The 20,116-nt window shown below is 45.2% G+C and overlaps 1 protein-coding gene across 10 annotated transcripts in view; it reads left to right on the top strand.

The window, feature by feature from the left end:
• Positions 1-20,116, top strand: part of srgap2 (SLIT-ROBO Rho GTPase activating protein 2) — a 50,936-nt gene that overhangs the window by 18,402 nt on the left and 12,418 nt on the right. For 6 of the 10 annotated variants that reach the window (XM_035630779.2, XM_035630781.2, XM_035630778.2 and 3 more), the window contains 4 exons: positions 9,608-9,800; positions 16,073-16,235; positions 18,706-18,768; positions 19,698-19,913. In XM_035630779.2, coding sequence (XP_035486672.1) covers positions 9,608-9,800; positions 16,073-16,235; positions 18,706-18,768; positions 19,698-19,913 — 635 coding nt within the window. Of the gene's footprint in view, positions 1-8,585; positions 8,776-9,607; positions 9,801-16,072; positions 16,236-18,705; positions 18,769-19,697; positions 19,914-20,116 lie in introns of those variants that run through there. The other 4 variants (XM_035630777.2, XM_035630776.2, XM_035630774.2 and 1 more) reach the window with 2 other exon arrangements.

Here is a 20,116-nt window from a genome sequence, read left to right as displayed (position 1 = left end):
AAAGAATATTTCATTTATCCATATTAATAATGGCCACTGTACTCGCTTGTTTTGTCCGACCAACACTTCAACACCCAAAATTGACAGTGATATACAGAGAAAAGCTGCAAATCCTCACATTTGACAAATGTTTGGCTGAAGAAATGACCGAAGCAAATGATCAGTTATTGAAATGTGTTGACTAATTCATTGTTTCAGCAGCAATAGAATTATTGTGCAGTTACCTTAAATCTTCCACAAGAAAATGGTGGCATGCAGCAAAGTACAAATGTACACACAGACACACACACACACACACATACACACACACACACAAACACACACAGACACACACACACACACACACACACACACACACACACACACACACACGAAGAAGGCTGTAGCTGAAGACTGCACCGATGTGACCTAAACGTGGATAGTGATGGTATCTCACGTTATCGGCTGCTGTCCTGTGTCTCATCCGTTTGTCTGATGGAAGACATCCCCGTGCTCTTTTCTCCCAGCCTTTCTGCCTTCTTTATCTTTATCGCACTCAGATAAAGATCGGCAGACATCAGCAGATACAGCTGTTATCTCGCGGTGCCGCCACCCGCCCTCTCCTCTCAACTCTCACTAGATCCTCTATCTCCATCGCAACCATTTTCCTTCGGCCATTTTCGGCATGCCACTGATGCCTCTCGGAATGCAGTGATAAGAGCTCACTGCGCATGGACGTACATACCAGTCACGTACACGTTTAGTATCATGCATCTTGTTCCTGCTGGGTGTGTGTGTGTGTGTGCGCGTGTACAGTTCGCTCTGCGACAGAGTCCGACATACATAACTATTAGACAGAGGGAGGCTATTACACGCTGTGTTAGGCTTCAAAGCGCTGATGCTTCCCCTCAGGGGTGCGTTCATGTGCATGCGCACATGCACACAAAGCCCTCAAGGTCCCTGTGAATCATTGTTGCTGACTGATCTGATTCTGACACAGAAGTGTGAGAAAGATGAAAAATGAGAAGAGATGACTGAGAAAAATTTATAATTATTAAATCTAGAAGTGGGAAGTCATTAAACGCCACCACTCAATCACTGGAATTATGACAAGAGTTGACCTGCCAATAAAGATGGGAATGAACCTTCACCCACCCATCACATGAAAGACTCCCCGCCCGTCCATCGCTATTTGAAAGTAGTCTTAGATGATTCTTGTAATACTGATACCTAGAGAGAGCGCCGTCCAAGACTGTTGAGGTTGATTTAAGTCACTACAGACTGTCAGACTGACCACTCGCACAGACAGACATACGCCCAGCGGGCTCCTTCCCATGCTTGTGTTGTGGATTAGTCAAATCCCCCTGACTGGCTGCTAAGCTGATCAAGGGGGGTGTTATGCACTGGCCATTTGGAGGAACTGGAAAGAGTATGTGCACACACACACACACACACACACACACACACACACACACACACACACACACACACACACACACACACACACACACACACACACACACACACACAGTGGGATAGCTCCATTTAATATTGTCTCTCCTGCTGCCCCAGGATGATTTAATGTGTGCTTGATTTTTTTGGGTCTGATACCTATCCATAGCTTTTCAGACAGATGGTGTAGATCACCATACAGTCACGATTTGATTTCCTATGGTGAGCTGTGTGTGTGTAAGTGTGTGAGAGAGAGAGAGAGAGTGAGATAGATGGCTGTTGGAACAGACTTAGGCCCAGATGGCTGTGTCCGGCAGAGACAGGAAATAGAGGTGACACCAGGTGGATGATACGCTTGAGGTTGACCCCCCTATACACACACTGTTTTTTTCCCTGTTTTATTTTGTGATAATTTTGTAAACAGCTGAAAGCGATCATGGAAAACATCTCTCACCCCCTCTGTGCTGAACTGAGGCAGCTCAGGAGCACCGTCAGCCACGGGCACATTCAGCCACGAGCCTCAAAGCGCTTGGGAGGCTCCTTTGTGCCGTCGGCAGTCAGTCTGCACAACACCACAGCACCCACAGTCAAACTTTTATTTAATTTTAATTTATTTGCTGTTGCACAACTACATTGCACATTTTATATAAAATGTGTTATTGTAAATAGTGTTTGTTATATTGTTATATTTTTTTGGTACAGTATTTCTATTTTATGTTATTTACCTCAGATTCTGTTTCTATTCTACTTCATCTTATTATATCACACTTTCCCCTGTGCTGCTATACTTTGTGCTGCTGTCTCGATTCTGAATTTCCATCTAATCTTATCTTATCTTAATTGTACATAGTTGAGAGATCAATGGATACTGACAATAATCATTAGTTTGACCACAGTTTTCAATCTATCCCCAGTCTCTGCAACTGTGTTAGACACACACCCTCCCCCAACACATACACAACACACTCTGTTCCTCTTTTCCAGACTAGGTTAGTAGAACACACAGGGGCTGTAAATGGGCGAGGAGCTAGTTAACTTTTGATAAGCAGCCTATTTAATTATGCATAGAGACCCCAGCCCCCCAGTCTCAAACCCTTCCAACGCCTCTGCCACAGCGTGAGAGGAATCAGAGCATATGATGGTTATTTGGTAGAAGAGTACATTCAGGCTGCAAGAGAAGTTAGAGCCCCTTGTTGTCAGAGTTCAAACTGATGGTTATACTCCACCACTTGGTTGACGCCGGAGACTGACCCCCCACCGAAGGCTTTGTGACCTCTGACCTGTACTCTATAATCCCAGAGTGGAGTTAACCCGATGAGATCTCACATGGCTCAGACTGTGAGCCACAGATGCTTAAACACACACTGTCAAACAAACACACTTCTCATCTTCCCGCCTCATTCCCGTTGCCGTGCTCCTCCAGCCGGAGATAAAGCGTTCTGCTGGCGAGTGAAGGGTTAACGACTTCCCGATCGGACCAGAGAGGTGCAGGGCAGTGCAGAGGAATTTACCCCTGCTGAGTACTACCCCCCACGACTACTCCCTCTCTCCCTCCCTGTCACCTCCTCTTCACTCTCCTCTCACACGGCCTCCTCCTCAGCCTCCTCTCTCAACATGAATGGTGCAACATGGACAAGTCACAGTGATTCCCACACGGCTTTAATTTAGGGGGAGACGCAGCGTTTATCAGCAGGCTCCAGAGAAAACAAGACTTGATGATCTGGCAGAACCAATATAATATTTAGACCTTGAATGCCTGCCCCCAACCTAAAAAAACGTAGGGACTCACAAGTTATTTTGACATTAATGTGGCACATTTTACATTTTGAGCGTTGACTTACTTTTGATAGCTGAAACATCTCTGATTCGTTGTTTCCTTGCTTTGAAACTTTCGGAAAACGAGGGGAAAGGAGCGTTACATCGAACTGACCAATGTGGTCTCACACTTCTCATTGGGCTTGTGTAATATGACCAAAATCCTGATATAGGTCAATTCATATGCAGATTGTCTGCAAGATTTAAATTCAACTTTGTAAATAGGGGCCGTGTCTTAGTGTGCAATAGCTTCCTCCTTTTTTTCCCCTTCTCCTTCTTTCCGGTGCTTGTTTTGCCCACTTGACTCGATTGTTGTCTCTTTGCACTGACATGATTCTTGCGTAGCCAGTTAAAGCAGTTTGTGGTTCTGGAGTCTGTTGTGGGGACCGGTCTGCAGCATCAGTTGCAATTTTCTGGTCTACGTCCGACTTTTCATACACGCAAACCACGTCCATGCGACAGAAGCAGCGCCCGTTTTGGGTAAAAGCTTTTCATTTGGTCTTGCAGTTTGTCTCGCTCCTCCTGTTCAAAGAATGACGCACGACAAAGTCAACCACAGAGCCTCATATGAAACAACAGACAGTTTTTCTACTATCACAGGATATAGATCGTCATATCGCCCAACCCTACTCCTCATCTGTGTGAGTATATAAAAGAAAACCGTATGCTGAAAGTACGGAGCTTGCTCCCCCCTCGGGATGAAGACATCCCTCAGTACTCCATTAGGCAAGTTGGGTGAAAAGTGAAGTTTGTAAACTACTTTCAAGATGCCAATAACTTCTGCAGTTACCCCCTGAAATGTCCTGTGCTTTACTTATTTATGCCCGGCCATAGCACAGAGTAGCTTTTATTTCTCCCATATCCTCTCTGCTCTCTCTGGCCGTCTGCTTCTCTCCCCTGTCGCACAGAGCAGGTCTGCCGTGGTTTGGCTTCAGCAGCGTTTTCCACGTCTAAAAGTCACTAAGCTAGTTAACGTTTCGCCTAAAGACAACACTGCTTTTCCTTAAGGTTTGAATCTCTGGGTGTGAGAGGAAATGCCTATTTAAGTTTGTGTGTGTTTGTTTTCAGAGGAAAGGCTCAGACCCAAGGAAAAGACATCGGCTGGAATCTTCCCATTCCTGTAATACTTTTCCCTCCAACACTTACTGTACTGTAATTCTATCTTTTCCTCTACTCCCTTCCTTTCTCTCGCTCGTGCGTGCGCGTACGTGCGCACGTGCGTACATGTGTGTGTAGTACAGTGAAGCAGTATTAGGCAGGCATGTCTGGAACTAATAGAGTCCACCCGGCTGAAGAATCTTATGTGGAAATACTACCTGCAACCTGAGGCTTCAGACTACCGACTTGTTCAACTGCTGAAAAAATCTCGGCCCAGTTTCTCCCCTGCAGTCTCTCTCCCTCTTTTCCTGCCTGGTTTCAGGTTCTGAGAGTTATATTGGTGAACTCCACAGCTGCCTGTTTTTCTTCAGGCCCTTTCATTTGGACAAACCAACACACACACACACACGCACACGCACACGTACACGCACACACACACACACCTCAGTTCAACCCCCCATCCTGCTGTACTCTGTGTCCGCGCACACACACACACACACGCACACACACACACTTCCTGTCGTTGTTTTAGTATGACCCTCCCCTCGCATGTGCTCCCTACTGGCAGTGAGCTGGTCCGACTGACTTCCTGTCTCCCTGTCCTCTCTTCCTGTGTGCACAGGGATGAATGGACATATTATTCACAGTGACGCAGTGCCCCTGCTCTCTGTTCTTTCCCCTTGTCTTTCTGTTTCTTTCATTCTTCTGAGGACAATAGTATGAGCTCACAGTGGTACAACTCCAAACTATTACCACCCCCTTGTGCTCCCCCCCCCCCCCCCCCTTCTCCACCGCTTTGTACTGCAGTATCAGCCCCCGGAGCAACAAAGACCAGGCCTTACTGCATAAACACAGAATGTACGTGCGCTCTGATCACACACACACACACACAAACAGAAAAAGAGAAGAATGGGTAATATTATAGCACGCTGGTAGCTAGATGTCCTGCTGTGTGTGTGTGTGTGTGTGTGTGTGTGTGTGTGTGTGTGTGTGTGTGTGTGTGTGTGTGTGTGTGTGTGTGTGTGTGTGTGTGTGTGTGTGTGTGTGTGTGTGTGTGTGTGTGTGTGTGTGTGTGTGTGTGTGTGTGTGTGTGTGTTTTACTGATTAGCTGGCATAGGTTTTGGACACTCACACTCAATGCTGACAGGAAGCTCGTGTTTCAGAGATTATCCTGGTTTATTTAGAATTGGTTTCTTTGGCCGTTGATTCTTTTGATTATGATACGACATATGTTATATGTACAATGTCGAACACGACAAGAAACACAAGTGGTCAGACATTCAGAAAGATAGTGAACGAGACAACAGTTTGTCCATATTTGTCTAAACTGCATTATTTCCTCACTTAAAATAAGTCTGTCTGTCTGACCTGGGGACTTATTTATAATCTGTTTAGACAAAATACTTTTTTGAGAGAGTTGTGACCTGAATTCTCATTAATTGTTTAATTTGAATTACATCTTAAATATTGCTCAACATAGAAACACAGGAGTCTCCCAGATAATGTAACCATATGTTGTTTTAATTATTTAATTTAGTGTCTTCAATCAGTTTGCCCACGACCCTTAAATGGATAAAGCGGTAGACGATGAATGAATGAATGAATCAGTTTGCTACGGTGGATGTTTTCAACCACAAATCCAGTCACAAGTGGAGCTCCCGCGAATTTCAAAACCTTCTGCCAGAGAACTAGATACGTTTCTCATGCAGCTGTTTCTCTTTTGTACTGATGATTCAACCAGGAGAGTTTCACGTCCTGGATTTTTACTTTCGGAACCAGTGGCATCTGTCAACTCTGACAGAACTTTAACTGTACTAAAAGGAAAAGACAGTTAAATCGGAGAAAGAAAAACTCATATTGCAATAAACATTTCCTTTTCAATCAAGTGGATTGTTGTCTCTTTCAGAGTCTGCGTCAGATTGTTAATGTTGTTGCTGTTGTTTGTAACCCCCCCCCCACCCACACACACACACACGTCCTCCCTCTCCAACCAGTTTGAGCCTCTTCTCTAAAACTCATCACGTCTACTTGATAACATTTGCCAAACAGTTGCGATGTGTGTTTGTGCATGGCTCTACTAGGCCAGTCCAGCTGGATAGCGGCCGTCAAAACAGCTCAGAGTGACAGCTCTGGGCTCACTGTGTCCTGAGAAAAAGTGTGTGTGTGTGTTTGGCCACAACCTGGGGTGTTTTCAGGTATAATGAGTATGTGGCTCCTGTATGTAGGCCAGCTCAGAACAGGGCAACAATCACAGCCTCAAGCTGTTGTTGTGTTGCTTCAAAACAGCCAACGTTGGCTACAAAAGGTAATTCTGTAGCTAAAACATGACTTTTGGATTCCAAATCGTGGGGAATATAGGATCAAAGTGTCATGTGACTTGTTGTTTTGCCTTTTGACAGTGTCTATTTCCCTTTTTTTTGTTTTTAATTTTCTTCGGTGCATCCATCCACTCATTCATATGCAGCAACATGCCTGACTCCAGCTTCCTTAAACCCACTGCGAAACAAACAACAGGCACTGACCATGGTGGTTACACTATCTTCATTCTCTCTCTCTCTCTCTCTCTCTCTCTCTCTCTCTCTCTCTCTCTCTCTCTCTCTCTCGTTTTTTATGCCTTACTCTTTCTGGGTCAGGACAAGAAAAATAATTAATAATGGATGATGAGTAGTGTCAGTTTTGGGTAAAATGTTTTAAGACCGAAAAAGTTCATACCATTTTTTTATGTTGTGAGTTTCTGTTTTTCTACAGAGAACCATATTAATGCATTAATGTCACGTATTCACACAATACCACACTAAGTGCCGAAACAAACAAGCAGGTGGCTCCTGTGATTGGACAGAATTGTAATGGCAGGAGGAAAACGGACAAAAGGACTTTCATGGCACTAAACAAAATTCTGTATTTTGATGCCTGGTCTTTATTTGTCACCTCCATCAGTGTCTTTCTATGAATGAGGGCAGATGCTGATCGTTAGACCGTTTACAATGACAAGAACATTATGTAGCCAGGTTTGCAGGTATACAGGGATATAAAAAAATTGACTGGCACAAAAAGAAAGACCCGATCACCTTTTATTACCACTAGTCACCACTATTGCCGAGTGGCCTGTCTATGGTCGTGGCGCGGTGGGAATGTACGGACAAGGCTCATGTGCAGACTGAGCCAGACAGCCCTCAGCACTACAGACAGAGGAGGCGCGGGGGGAGGAAGAGGAAGCAAAAGGGGAGAGGAGAGCATCAGTAAAGTAGAATCCCAGAGCCCGATTACAAGACCTGCTCTCATCTGCCTGGAAAATGTGACCGGGCTGTCTGGAGGCGTCACATTCCAGTTCACATCCCACTTTTTACTGGCTCAGGGGAGGATGACCATTTCGGTTGGGGGGGGTGGGTGGGGGCGAGAAGGAAAGGAAGACCTGCATTTATCTTTTCCCGCGGCGTCCCTCCTCTGTGCTGTACCAAGCTCCCTGTCTCTCAGCGATCAGTCCTCTCCTGCTGGCTATAGCGGCGTCTAATTTTTAAATGGATGAAGGCTTAAAAAAAATACAAAATCTCTCAGGGAAATGAGTTCAGTTTAGCAGCCAGCATCAGCAGGGTTTGGTGTGGAGTGCTCAGGGTTGGCTTTGGTTGGGGTCACACTTTGTAAATGAAGCACACTCTTCACTCTTCATCCCAATGTGACAGGTAGGGGCCCAGGAGAGGTTTCAGGGCATGGCCTCCCTGCTTAATGTAGTTTACCCCCATTAAACATGCTTTCTAACCACAGAGGTCTCATGAGACTCAATCTGCTGATTACCTCATGATTCCTCTCACCTCATGCTCCTTATGGATTGGAGCGCTTGTTTTCCAGTGTGGTGTTTGTGCATGTGTTGTTGTTGTTGTTGTCTCTGGTCGACTAATAACAAGGCCGCCATGTCAATGTTTTCTGATACACTGACTCATTCCCCATCATTGGCAATGCTGTGTGACGAGAAAATTACACGCGCGCGCGCACACACACACACACAGAGACCACGAGACATAACACATGTTGTCAAAGCCAATATTCATACCAGGTCATTAGCACGGACGCATTTCATTATTGTGTAACGTACGTGAGTGTTTGTGCTGCACAGTCATATAATGTCACAAAACTGCAGTGCTCTGGTCTTTTTAAATCTGCAAATTTTCCGAGGGAGTGAGAGAGAAGTTGGAGATGGGGGGGTGGTCACAGACACATTTAGATATCCCACTTCTCTTTGTGGTGCTGAGAAACTGCACTCTCAGCTGTTAAACACAAAGGCAGCATCACCAGTCGCTGCTCGCCTGTGAGGGTGTGTGTGTGTGTGTGTGTCTGTTTGAATGAGTGTGTTTGCATGTGAGGGGAGTCTGTACTACCCTGAGGGCAGGATGGAGGCCAAAACCGTCCGCTTTCTCTACAGCCTGCGTTGTAAAGGTAGGAGAGAGCTTGAGTGGATGTGACCATGATGGGGCTGCACAGGCTGGAAATTGAGGAAGTGTGTGTGTGTGTGTGGGTGAGTGTGTGTGGCTGGCAGGCAGCTATGAGAGCGTAGCGTTAATTTGTCGGCCAGCATTGATCCATCGCATCACCACTGTGTGATTGTATGCACTTGGGTGTTTACATGTACGTGTTGCTGTGGATGCTCTGTGTCCCCGTCTATAACTACAGTGGGCAGGATTCTCCAGAGGAGTTTTCTGGAGCGAGTCATTGAATGTGGTTACTGCACTAAGTGCACTCTATTAATTTGAGGCCAGACTGAAGAGCAGCATGGTGGAGGGGAAAAAAAAGCGATAAGCTGGGATAAATGACTGCCGCACACACGCGTGTGTGAATGTGGTGCACACACATGTACAGCAGTCGGTGCTTTTTACAGACTGGTGGGAAGAGAATGGACTTGAGCCAAGACTCCAGGCTGACGTGTCAGGGCTCACAGGTGTTTTCACTGGAGCTGGGTCCATCCACGTCAGCTGTGAAGAGGAAACTGCTTTAGACTTTAACCTCTTACACATTGTTGTGGCATGTACCTTAATGACAGCACTGCAACGGTAATGTATGCAGATTACTTACCAGTTGTGTGGATAATTACATGAGGTTAACATTTTTCCGAGACAAGGGAGGCCTCTGATTTTATAAACAAACATTGTGTGTCCCTTTTTAGCTTCAGTGTGTTGATTACACCTGGGTTGAGGTTACCGTGATAATGTAAATACAATCTCTGATCATCGTTTTCTCTTCCTAACATTTTTTTCTCTCCTCCCCCTGGCAGAGATCCGTGCCCAGCTGGTGGAGCAGCTTAAGTGTCTGGACCAGCAGTGTGAGCTGAGGGTGCAGCTGCTCCAGGATCTGCAGGACTTTTTCAGGAAGAAGGCGGAGATTGAGATGGACTACAGCCGCAACCTGGAGAAGCTGGCGGAGAGGTTCCTCACCAAGACACGCAGTACCAAGGACCATCTACTCAAGTATGACTCACTCACACAGACACGCTTGACGCGCTTCCACACCGGGCTGCAGACTGTTAGTGCGCACATGTAGTTTAAAGGGGCAGGTTTTTATTTCATCCAATACAGTTTCTTGTAAAATACAGCAAATATTTCCTAGCTGTGTGCTCTGGGGGGGCAGACGCTACATCAGACGCTACGACTCAGGGGTTTTCGTGGTAAGCGCGTCGGTCTCCCATACGCGAGGCTGCGGGTTCGAGCCCCGATCAGTGAGGTCAGAAAATCAGCAACAAGCAATCATTCTCCAAAATCGCTTGAAGTGCCTGAAACGGCCACTACTCTTCCCTTTTTTAAAAAAAGTTTCCAAGTTAAATGCAACATCACCCAATGTCCCCGTTTAGCCTTTTAGAAAATGTTTTGGAAACTGGTGACTTCCTTCCTGAGAAAAGAGAAGTAGATTCAGACAAGATAATGAAACAGGAGGCTGACTGAGAGGGATTGTGATCACGACATTTGTCATTCTGTAAAGTACAGACTTACATCACTCACGGCTTCCCAGTTGATGTTCTGCCCTCGGCTACATCCATTCCACCACGTTCCAAACCAAAACGCTCGCTGTCCACACAAGGGTTTTAGCTCTGTATCACTATTAATCCCCCTCCATACTAACACCCCTGCAAATGTTTTACCACATGACCATTCACGTACACTGAGCATGTGCGTACCGGTGTAAATAGGAAGCAGATTGTCTTCTCTGCAGTTGGTTACTTGGTTACAGAAAGTATATGAACGAGAAACAACAATGTTGAGAAGTAGGAAGAGGGATTTCTTTTCTTGGACAGAAGACGAGGTGGAACTATTACTGACATTTAGCAGCAGCAACATTTTTCATTCAGCGCTATCGTGACGGGTGAGAGCCAATCACGAAGCGAATGCGTCGTCGTCTCCGTTTTTGCCTATCCACCCTACAACACTCCCCAAAGTTTTCAAACTCAAACAAGATGAGCAGGATTTCCAAACTTCTCAGTTTCAGGCGCTTGAAAAATCTGGAGTAGTGTGGATGGCAGGTGTAAACGTAGTAGGGGTGTTGCGTTTTAAAAACGAAAACTTAGTAATGTGGATGGTGCCCTAGTCCCTGTTGCGTCTCTATATACGTGTGTGTGTGTGTGTGTGTGTGTGTGTGTGTGTGTGTGTGTGTGTGTGTGTGTGTGTGTGTGTGTGTGTGTGTGTGTGTGTGTGTGTGTGTGTGTGTGTGTGTGTGTGTGTGTGTGTGTGTGTGTGTGTGTGTGTGTTCTTCTTCTGCCAGAAATGGCCAGGTGGTGATTTTGTGCTCTGGCTATTTTACAGTGTCTTGCTGTGTATGTAACCTTGTCCAAACAGAGATTCTCTCAAACTGAATATCACTGTCTCTATCTTTCTCTCTCTCTCTAATTTTTCTAGCAGTTTTTGTTTGGAAAAAAAGCGTCATTGTTGCCCTGTAGGGATGGATACTAAACTGTTACCTAATCTCACAAACACACACACACACACACACACACACACACCTACACACACACACACACACACACACACACACACACACACACACACACACACTGCGTTCCAGAGCCACCAACCACAGATAAATGGCGGCAGAGGCTTTCTGTCTTGAATCATGTCTCTCTGCATCTTGGTTCGTCTGCAATTTAGCCCGTGACCTGAATATTGGCAAATGCTTCTTGGAGAAACAACCTTGCAGAAGAACCTTTGACAAGAAAACACAAGTGTGTCTTGTGCAGAAATGTTTAATCGGTTGCCAGCTGCCTTTTGTGTTGTGTGTTTAATGATTTATCACTGATACTTATCTGAAGGGGCTGCAGGCTTCTGTGATCATTACTGCAGTATCATTACTGCATCGTTACTGCAGCACTGTGTCTGTCTCTGTCTCTGTGTGTGTGTGTGTGTGTGTGTGTGTGTGTGTGTGTGTGTGCCTCAACAAGTTGTCTTATGATTTGTGAGACAGCTGTGCCTCATCAGTATTTGCTTACTCCTCAAAATGATTGTGGTGGATTGAACAGAGATGACTACTCGGGGCGATGCCATGTCTCCATTCTCCCTTAGGTCTCTCCTCTCCATCTCCATTTGGAGTAGCAAGTGAGGAAACATGGAGAATGGAGAGAACTACTGAATATATCTACAAAATGATAATTAGGAGTAACGGGTTTTTCTTTAGTTACTAGATTTGATTTTTTTTTTCTTTGAAAATATGTTTGTATATTGAGAAGGACTTTGCTCTGTCCTCTTCTCTGATGCATTATGCACACTTCTAGCAACATAAATTTTTCTGCTTGGGGCAGACATACACCCATGCACTCTGACAGACACACATACACACACACACACACACACACACACACACACCATGCAGCTGGTATCAGATCAATACTGAGGCAGTTGCTGATTGGGGGAGGTAGGAAGAGCAGAGGAGAGGGTGGGGCAAAGGACAGGGAATAAAACATGTAGCTGAGCAGCTCAGCTGCTGCAGCAGTTCTGTTTATGTCTTAATCTCAAGACATCATAAGGCCACAAAATTACAACTCACTCACTGGCGAGTCTTCAACCTCCATTTTCCAATTCTCTGTCGGCTCTTCCCCACTTTCTTTTTGCTTTTTCTGTTCTTCCAACATCTGTGTGTTTTGCAGTCTCCAGCATCTGCTGCTGCTCAAGTCCGGGTGCCACACTGGAATGTCAGCTATTTTCCGGTTATGTGTGTGTGTAAATTTTTTTTTGCTTGTGTCTGACTGTAGGTGTGTGTGTGTGCATACCTATTTCTTCATACAACCAGGCGTTGATGGTGCTCCGAGAATTGTGGGGTGTGAGGGTTGTGTGTGTGTGTTGATCCCTTGGAGACTCCTGGTATTCCTGCTATTTGGCTGCGTACAGCAGTGGTGGGGGGGTTACACGGTTTAACCGTATTATGTGTGTGTGTGTGTGTGTGTGTGTGTGTGTGTGTGTGTGTGTGTGTGTGTGGGTGGGTGTGTGTGTGTGTGTGCCCTGAGGCTGAACGGCTGATTGGTCACATGGAGAAGCCCTCACAAGTTGCATACTGATTACAAACCGACTCTTATGCTAAATATTATCCCAGTTCCACTGTTAATAAGCTGCAGCCCCTAACACAACCCGTAGCTACAAGTATTATAGAGTTTATGACCACACATGGCCTGAAAATTGCTGTTTTGCATCTGTTGTGGCTGTATTCGTTGAAACCTATCCAGTGTTTATACCCATCCCATGATGTTTGTGGGGATTAAAAACACACAAACAAGATCAAAACTCACATGAAAGCAGTCTCAAATTCATAAGAACTGGGGATTCATTCATAAACCATCTTTTTTTGTGTCAACGTTCCGATTCATGCAAGCAACAGAAGACAACTGTGCTCTGGTATGCTCATTGGCCTAACACGCATAAACACACTTCTCAAATCACAGTATAACCTCATGTATTAATACAGCAAAATCTAATCACTGGGTGAAAAAAAATGCCATGCAGGGGAGAGGTCTCTCTATTATCGCACAACATTTCCTGCAGCATAGTGTAAGAATTGTTTCTGTCCCCAGTCTTAGTTACAATGCTCCAAAATCAGCTAATGCTCGTATTCCTAACCTAAAAAATATAAAGTGTTAAGGAGTGAACATTTAACATGAACATTGAAAGGTTGACCGTTTCCCTCATTTCACCTTTTGACCAAAAAGAGAATCGCAACATACACAAAGAGATCCTTTTTGCACATATTTGTTTATAGAAGCCCTAAAATAAAGACCATACTTCTTTCTGCATTTACATAATCTGCTTTAAAATCCAGACCATACGTCCCACATTTACATAATATGCCAAAAAATTGGATCAAGGATTTGATATGAATGAAAATACCAACATGGAACTGGCTTTGGAATATGACTTGATAAAATGAAATTGATACCAACATGATATCGAGACAGAAAGTGACAACAAGAACAGCTCTACACATGAAAGGAATCGGAAATGAGTAAAATATTTTTTTATGAGACGAGAAGAAGAAGGAAATTTAAATTAACACATATTATTACTAGAACACCACATAATAAAGTAAATAATCTAATGTAAGAATGGTGAACTGTGTGTGTGCACACTGTGCAGCTAGACCTGTCTCTTCATGCATCCTGTTATTGAAGCTGTTCTCGGGGGGAAGCAGCTGACCCTAGTATTTAATTCAGTCAGTGCTAGAACTATTTGACTGCTCATCTGTACCAGCAGTGATGCCTTGGCTTGTTTAATTCTACTTGTTTGATCCTGAATGTCAACGACCATTTAGCATTTCCTTTTTAATGCGAGTCCCTGGCAGCACCTGACCTTAAGACTCACTGTGTCCCCAGGTTGCACCATGTGACCCACAGAGGAGCCAATGACATTTCAGTGTTTACCTTGCGATAGCCCAGGGTCAGAGAGAGAGTTAGGTGATGTTTCACCCAGTGCTTCGGGGCCATTACCATGGTGACGATCAGCGGTGGGCCGAGGGTGACATGTCACATGGATGTAGAGAGGCTGGCCAGTTGAGCGAAAAGAGGAACCGTGGCCCGGTTTGGGTGGAAGAAACTGTTGTGCAAACAGTGAAGACAGACTCACCGGAAGAGAAACAGACATCAGAGAGAAGTTGCAGCAGAAAGTGATACAAACTCACGTGCCCATATGACCATTGCTCAAGTTCAGCAGGTTTTTGGCTTTGCATTGTGTGTGGGAGATTTCTTGAATTTGTCACGGTTATTACATCCAGTCATCTGACCGGTGGCAGCCAGTGCCTGCATGAAATCAGATTACGGTCTATGATTCATCTCATCAGATCTGCCTTGAACCACGACCAGCCTGACCTTTACCTAAACCCGAACCTTCACCGCTGGCCAGAAAAATCCGCTTTTCTAACCCGAACCAAATTGGGGACAACATTTTTCGATTCTGTCCAATTGATAGATTGTCCCCAGTTAACTAGTCTTTATTTTGAAATTTGCCCCGAAATGCAGCCTATGACAGAAGCACACAAGCACGCACACACACACACACACACACACACACGAACAGACACCACTCCCTCTCTACACCCCCCGACACACAGACTTTCTCTGTGTCTGCGACCTTGTGCATGCTTGGGCCAGTGCTCTACTTTTCCTGACCCTTGTGTGTGTGTGTGTGTGTGTGTGTGTGTGTGTGTGTGTGTGTGTGTGTGTGTGTGTGTGTGTGTGTGTGTGTGTGTGTGTGTGTGTGTGTGTGTGTGTGTGTGTGTGTGTGTGTGTGTGTGTGTGTGTGTGTGTGTGTGTGTGTGTGTGTGCTGTAAATGCCTTGCAGCTCTTTGCTCTCTATCCAGTTAAAGCTGCTCTTAAAGACCTTTCATCCATTTACACTCACTCATAATCCATTTTACCCACCAGATCATCCATGGTTCATCCATTACACATACTGTACACAAACACCCACACACACACACAGTCACACAGTGTGTGCACACTCTGAAGGGGGTTGTGTTGTTGTGTAAACAGAGCACTGACTGCCTTGCATTTGTCTTTTTGTCTTGTGGCTTTGTGGGTACTTGACAAAAGACAATGAAACACTATTAAACCATTAAAAATCATTACTGTCTTTAAATCTCTCCCTTTCTTTCGGCTCTTCTCTTCTCTCTCTCCTTCTCCTCTCAGTCCGTTGTGCGACAGCTGTACTCGTGGGGGAGTCTTACCTCTTCCTGCTGGGTTTTGTACCCTGGCTGAATCCCCTGTTTGGGCTGGCTCATTGTGTGTGTGTGTGTGTGTGTGTGTGTGTGTGTGTGTGTGTGTGTGTGTGTGTGTGTGTGTGTGTGTGTGTGTGTGTGTGTGTGTGTGTGTGTGTGTGTGTGTGTGTGTGTGTGTGTGTGTGTGTGTGTGTGTGTCTCTGTCTGTCTGTCTGTCTGTCTGTCTGTCTGTGTGTCTGTGTGTCTGTGTGTGTGTGTGTGTGTGTGCGTGTGTGTGTTGAGCATAAATCTGTCTGTGCATTCTCTCCCTCCCTGTCTGTTATCCCAATACCTTGTCTGATCTTTTAAAAAAATCCAACAGCGTAATGAATAGTGTCTTTTTTGTGCAGTATTCTTGTCTCCACATTTTACGTGTGCACACATCTGTCAGCAGCTTGAAAAGAGAAATTTACAAGATGAAAGAGACTTCATGCTCGCTCGTCTTTTATCTAAACATTTGCCCCTCTGAGTTCTTTGAATATGCTTAAGTCTCTGTCTGTCTCCGTGTGTGTGCTTGCAGGAAGGAGCAGAGTATTTTGTCTCCTGTGAACTGCTGGAACCTGTTGCTGCTTCAGGTGAAGAGGGAGAGCCGCGACCACGCCACTCTGTCCGACCTCTACCTCAACAACATCATTCCCCGCTTTGCACAGATCAGCGAGGACTCAGGGCGCCTCTTCAAGAAGGCAAGCGCACACTCACATTGGTTGTTCCGGTGGAATCTGCACCGTGTGTGTATGACACTTCTCTAAAAGTCTTTTTCATGTGTGTAGGGCTGCTTTTGAAGAGTTGTAACTGGTAGTAGACACTCCTCCTCAACCAGTTTCAAACATTGAGGGTGCAAAAGAATTCACCAACTGCAGCCTGATATGCTATAAACCGTCCCACATTTTTTCACTGTCCATTCGTCTCTCCGGCATCTGCTTTCTGTCTCGGCCGATTTATTGACTGACAGCGAGTCGGCTGAACCTCAGGCTAGGAGAGTTTATGCCGTCTGTTCGTACAGTAGCCTCACTCTTGTCTCCTCTGATCCCTGCTTTGCTTGACTGAGAGAAAAAAAGAGATAAGACGGAGGAAATTTGGATTGAGAGGAGAAAAAGAAAGTACTTCAAGAATTGGAAAGAAAGGATCAAATGTAGACAAAAGAAAAAGCAATAAATGGAATCAAATAAAACAAAAATAGAGTATAAGCAATGACAGAGGTATGTAGAATATAAAGGATTCCAGTCATATTGCCCTGTGTAAACTGAAAGAGGGGGGCATCATCTCCAGGCAGGATGTCACACAGAAGCTCAGAGAGGCAGCACATTGCAGATACAGTATATAAAAACTCTCTTTTTCAAAGGTGGCAAGTTAAAGGAATACACGAAACAGGGAGAAATGGGATGACAATGGCCCCATTCACCAGATCGCAATTAAACACCTATGAAAGATTTTGGACCATGTGTGAGACCACTCTCTCAGTCTCCACCACCACCACCATCAAAACACTATGTGAAAGTGAGATACGTGTTTGTGTGGAAGGCAAAGTGAAGCAGTCTGTGTGTGGAATGTCGTGGCACAGGCTCCTGATTTTCTAACCTGATAGTTTGTCTTTGAACTACGCTTAGCGTCTGATCGCAGGCGGTGAGCACACACACACACACACACACACACACACACACACACACACACACACACACAAACCTCCACCTTTCTTTTACTGCCCGCCTGATAAACTAGCACAAAGAATATATTTGTGTCTCATTCTCTGCCTCTCAGTCTTGGTTGAGTCATGGAAGTGGAGTTCTATTTTTTTTTTCTTTCTCAAACGCTGGTTGTTCCTTGGCACGAGGATTGGCTGCATCATGTCTGGGTCATAAATAAGCTGCACACATACACACACAGAACTACGATGGCTAATTAAGTAGACAATTAGTTCATTTGTAACAGGGCAATGAATGATGCCAGGGGCCACGACACATACAAACTCATGGAGACAAACACCAAGAGCCATATTAGAGAAGTCAACCTTCATCTCAGCCAGTGTGGAAAGCAGTGTAGAACGAGATATCGTCACTGACGGAGAGAAGAAGCTCTGAGTCCGACTGTATTAATGATGAGTACACAAACATCAAGGCTAATGCTGGTTGCTGGTTTCCCTTGTGATCTCGCTGAACCAGACGAGACGACCACGGGCAAGACGGAAAGGTCAAGATCCACGATTGATAGATTTTTCGGCCATGGCTGATTGCTTTTTGATCGGCCGTAGTCTGGCAGGTTGTCACCTAATCTGAGCTTCCCACAGCACTTTAAAGAGCGAGGGCGGGACAACCTCAGTTCTCCTGTTACCTCCTCCGTCTGCTGCTGCGCCCTAAATCTCTCCTCGTGTCACATTCCCCCTCTGTTCCTGGCATTTTTGCGCTGTGTTTCCCTCACATAAATTCAAATTTTAGTTTCCCCTTTCTTCATCACCTCTCTCCTCCTCTATTTTCCCACATAACTGTAACATGCTTTCTCTTAACTGTATAAAATTAAGTCAGATTCTTTTTGTATTTGCATTATTAAAACCCAGTTTGAAGTACATCCTTTTAATAGTTGAGAAGTTGGACTATAACCATGCAGTATTATGGGAGACGCTGTGAATGTGTGTGTGTGTGTGTACATCTGTGAATGTGTGTGGAGTCTACTGATGTGTGGGTTGCTGAAGTCATCACTCACTTGTAGCTCCCTTTATTTGTGTCTGGAGAATGGTACTGCCTGTATTTCTCCCTGTCTTCCTGATTCGTCTCGTTTTTTGTAATTCTCTAATCTTAACCCGTCTTTGGCCCTTCCTTCTCCCTCGTGCCTCCCCTGTCTTGCTCTGTCTGCCTCCCTGCCTTCACGTGGCGATCAGTATCTGCAGCTTCCTCCTCTGACTCCACATCCATCAAGTCTACTGTCGCCTCGCTCGTTCATCTGAACTAGCACTCTTCCGCCCCTGGTCAGCCAGATTTTCTCGTCTTGATTTACGATGGGGCTGGTGGTTGACCACATGGCCTCGTGGCTATACACATCATCAGTTGATCACACAGCCTGTAGATGGACAGTCTGTGAAAGCTGAGGGCATCGACTCAAAGCTGATGGTTGGAGCTTTTCATTCTCAAATGAACTTGTCGTCTTCTCGATCTTTTCCAGAGCAAAGAGGTCGGTGTGCAGCTGCAGGAGGACATGATGAAAGTTCTCAATGAGCTTTACACGGTAAGAGAAGTCTTTGCAATTGCAATCACAATATGTGGATCCACAATTATGTGTTGTGAATCCTTGCAGCTCAGTAGAAAGAGCCTTCCCACTTCGGTATTTCAAAACCAACGGTACAAAGTACCAGTTGAGCAGTTGGGAAAAAATCTTATACAAATATAAGAAAAAGCTCATAGGCAAGACAGAAACACAACACAGATATTAAGGAGGCATTTTAGCTACAATTATTTTAGGAATGAAGTATCTCATCAATAAAGTGTTGGACGGATGGCCATGAAATTTTGTACAAATATTTATGGAATCTAGAGAATGAAACCGACTGAATTTTCATCACCAGATGTTTTTCAATTTCGTGAATGATTGAAAACCTGCAAAAGCGATGCCATTCTGGGTAACATGAGTGTGTGTGTGTGTGTGTGTGTGTGTGAAAAGTTCCTACTACATCATGGCTCTGAGCAAAAACCAACCATATAGCCTCAGCTCAACAAGCCCATAAAAGCAGGTCTGAAACTGTAATTATAGTGTGTATGAAGAGACCGAAATAGATCTGGTTTGAGTGACGCGCACATTCTCATAGACACACCAGTGTTTCTGACTGTTGTGTTTTGAGGAGGGTTAGAGCAAAATAATGATGGCTCTGGGGGTGCTCATCAGAATAAGGCTGACACTGCACACACACACACACACACACACACACCCACACACACGTTTTGTGTGTACAGTAGAGAGGCTCTTGTGTATGATTCATTGGCGGTAATATTGTGTTATTGCTCAGAGGCTCGGTGCTCCATTCTCTTCATGACGCTGACTGCCATACTCCCATTTTTGATCTGAACCCAGGGCTGAAGGAGGGAAACACACTGGGGAAACACACGCACACACACATGCTTGTGTACATATCTCATCTCAAGATGTCATCTCGTTCCCAGGTGATGAAGACGTACCACATGTACAACACGGACAGCATCAATGCAGAGTCCAAGCTGAAGGATGCGGAGAAGCAAGAGGAGAAGCAGATGGGACGCTCAAATCGTCAGGACGACCGTCAGACGCCGCGCTCCCCCGACACCCTGTCCAGCATCAAGAACGACGAGAAACCTGTCCGACGCTCCAGTGTTAAGAAAATTGAGAAGATGAAGGAGAAGGTGAGCAGAGCGTGGCCTGTCTGGGGAGGGGGAACGGAGGGCGACAAAGGTGAAAGCTGTTTCAGAGTGCTCCACCTGTTGTCACACTGACTTGTGTGTGTCATGAATGATTCATGACTGCAGGACTGGCTTATTGCTAAACTTGTCGGCTACAGCTGGGGCCTGTCACAGCTACATGGTTCAACACTTATTATTATCCATAA

The sequence above is a fragment of the Scophthalmus maximus genome, chromosome 6 (genome assembly GCF_022379125.1).
Source record: "Scophthalmus maximus strain ysfricsl-2021 chromosome 6, ASM2237912v1, whole genome shotgun sequence".
Taxonomy (NCBI): Eukaryota; Metazoa; Chordata; class Actinopteri; order Pleuronectiformes; family Scophthalmidae; genus Scophthalmus; species Scophthalmus maximus.
Note: the sequence above shows the minus strand (reverse complement) of the source record. Positions and strands in the feature narration are given on the sequence as shown.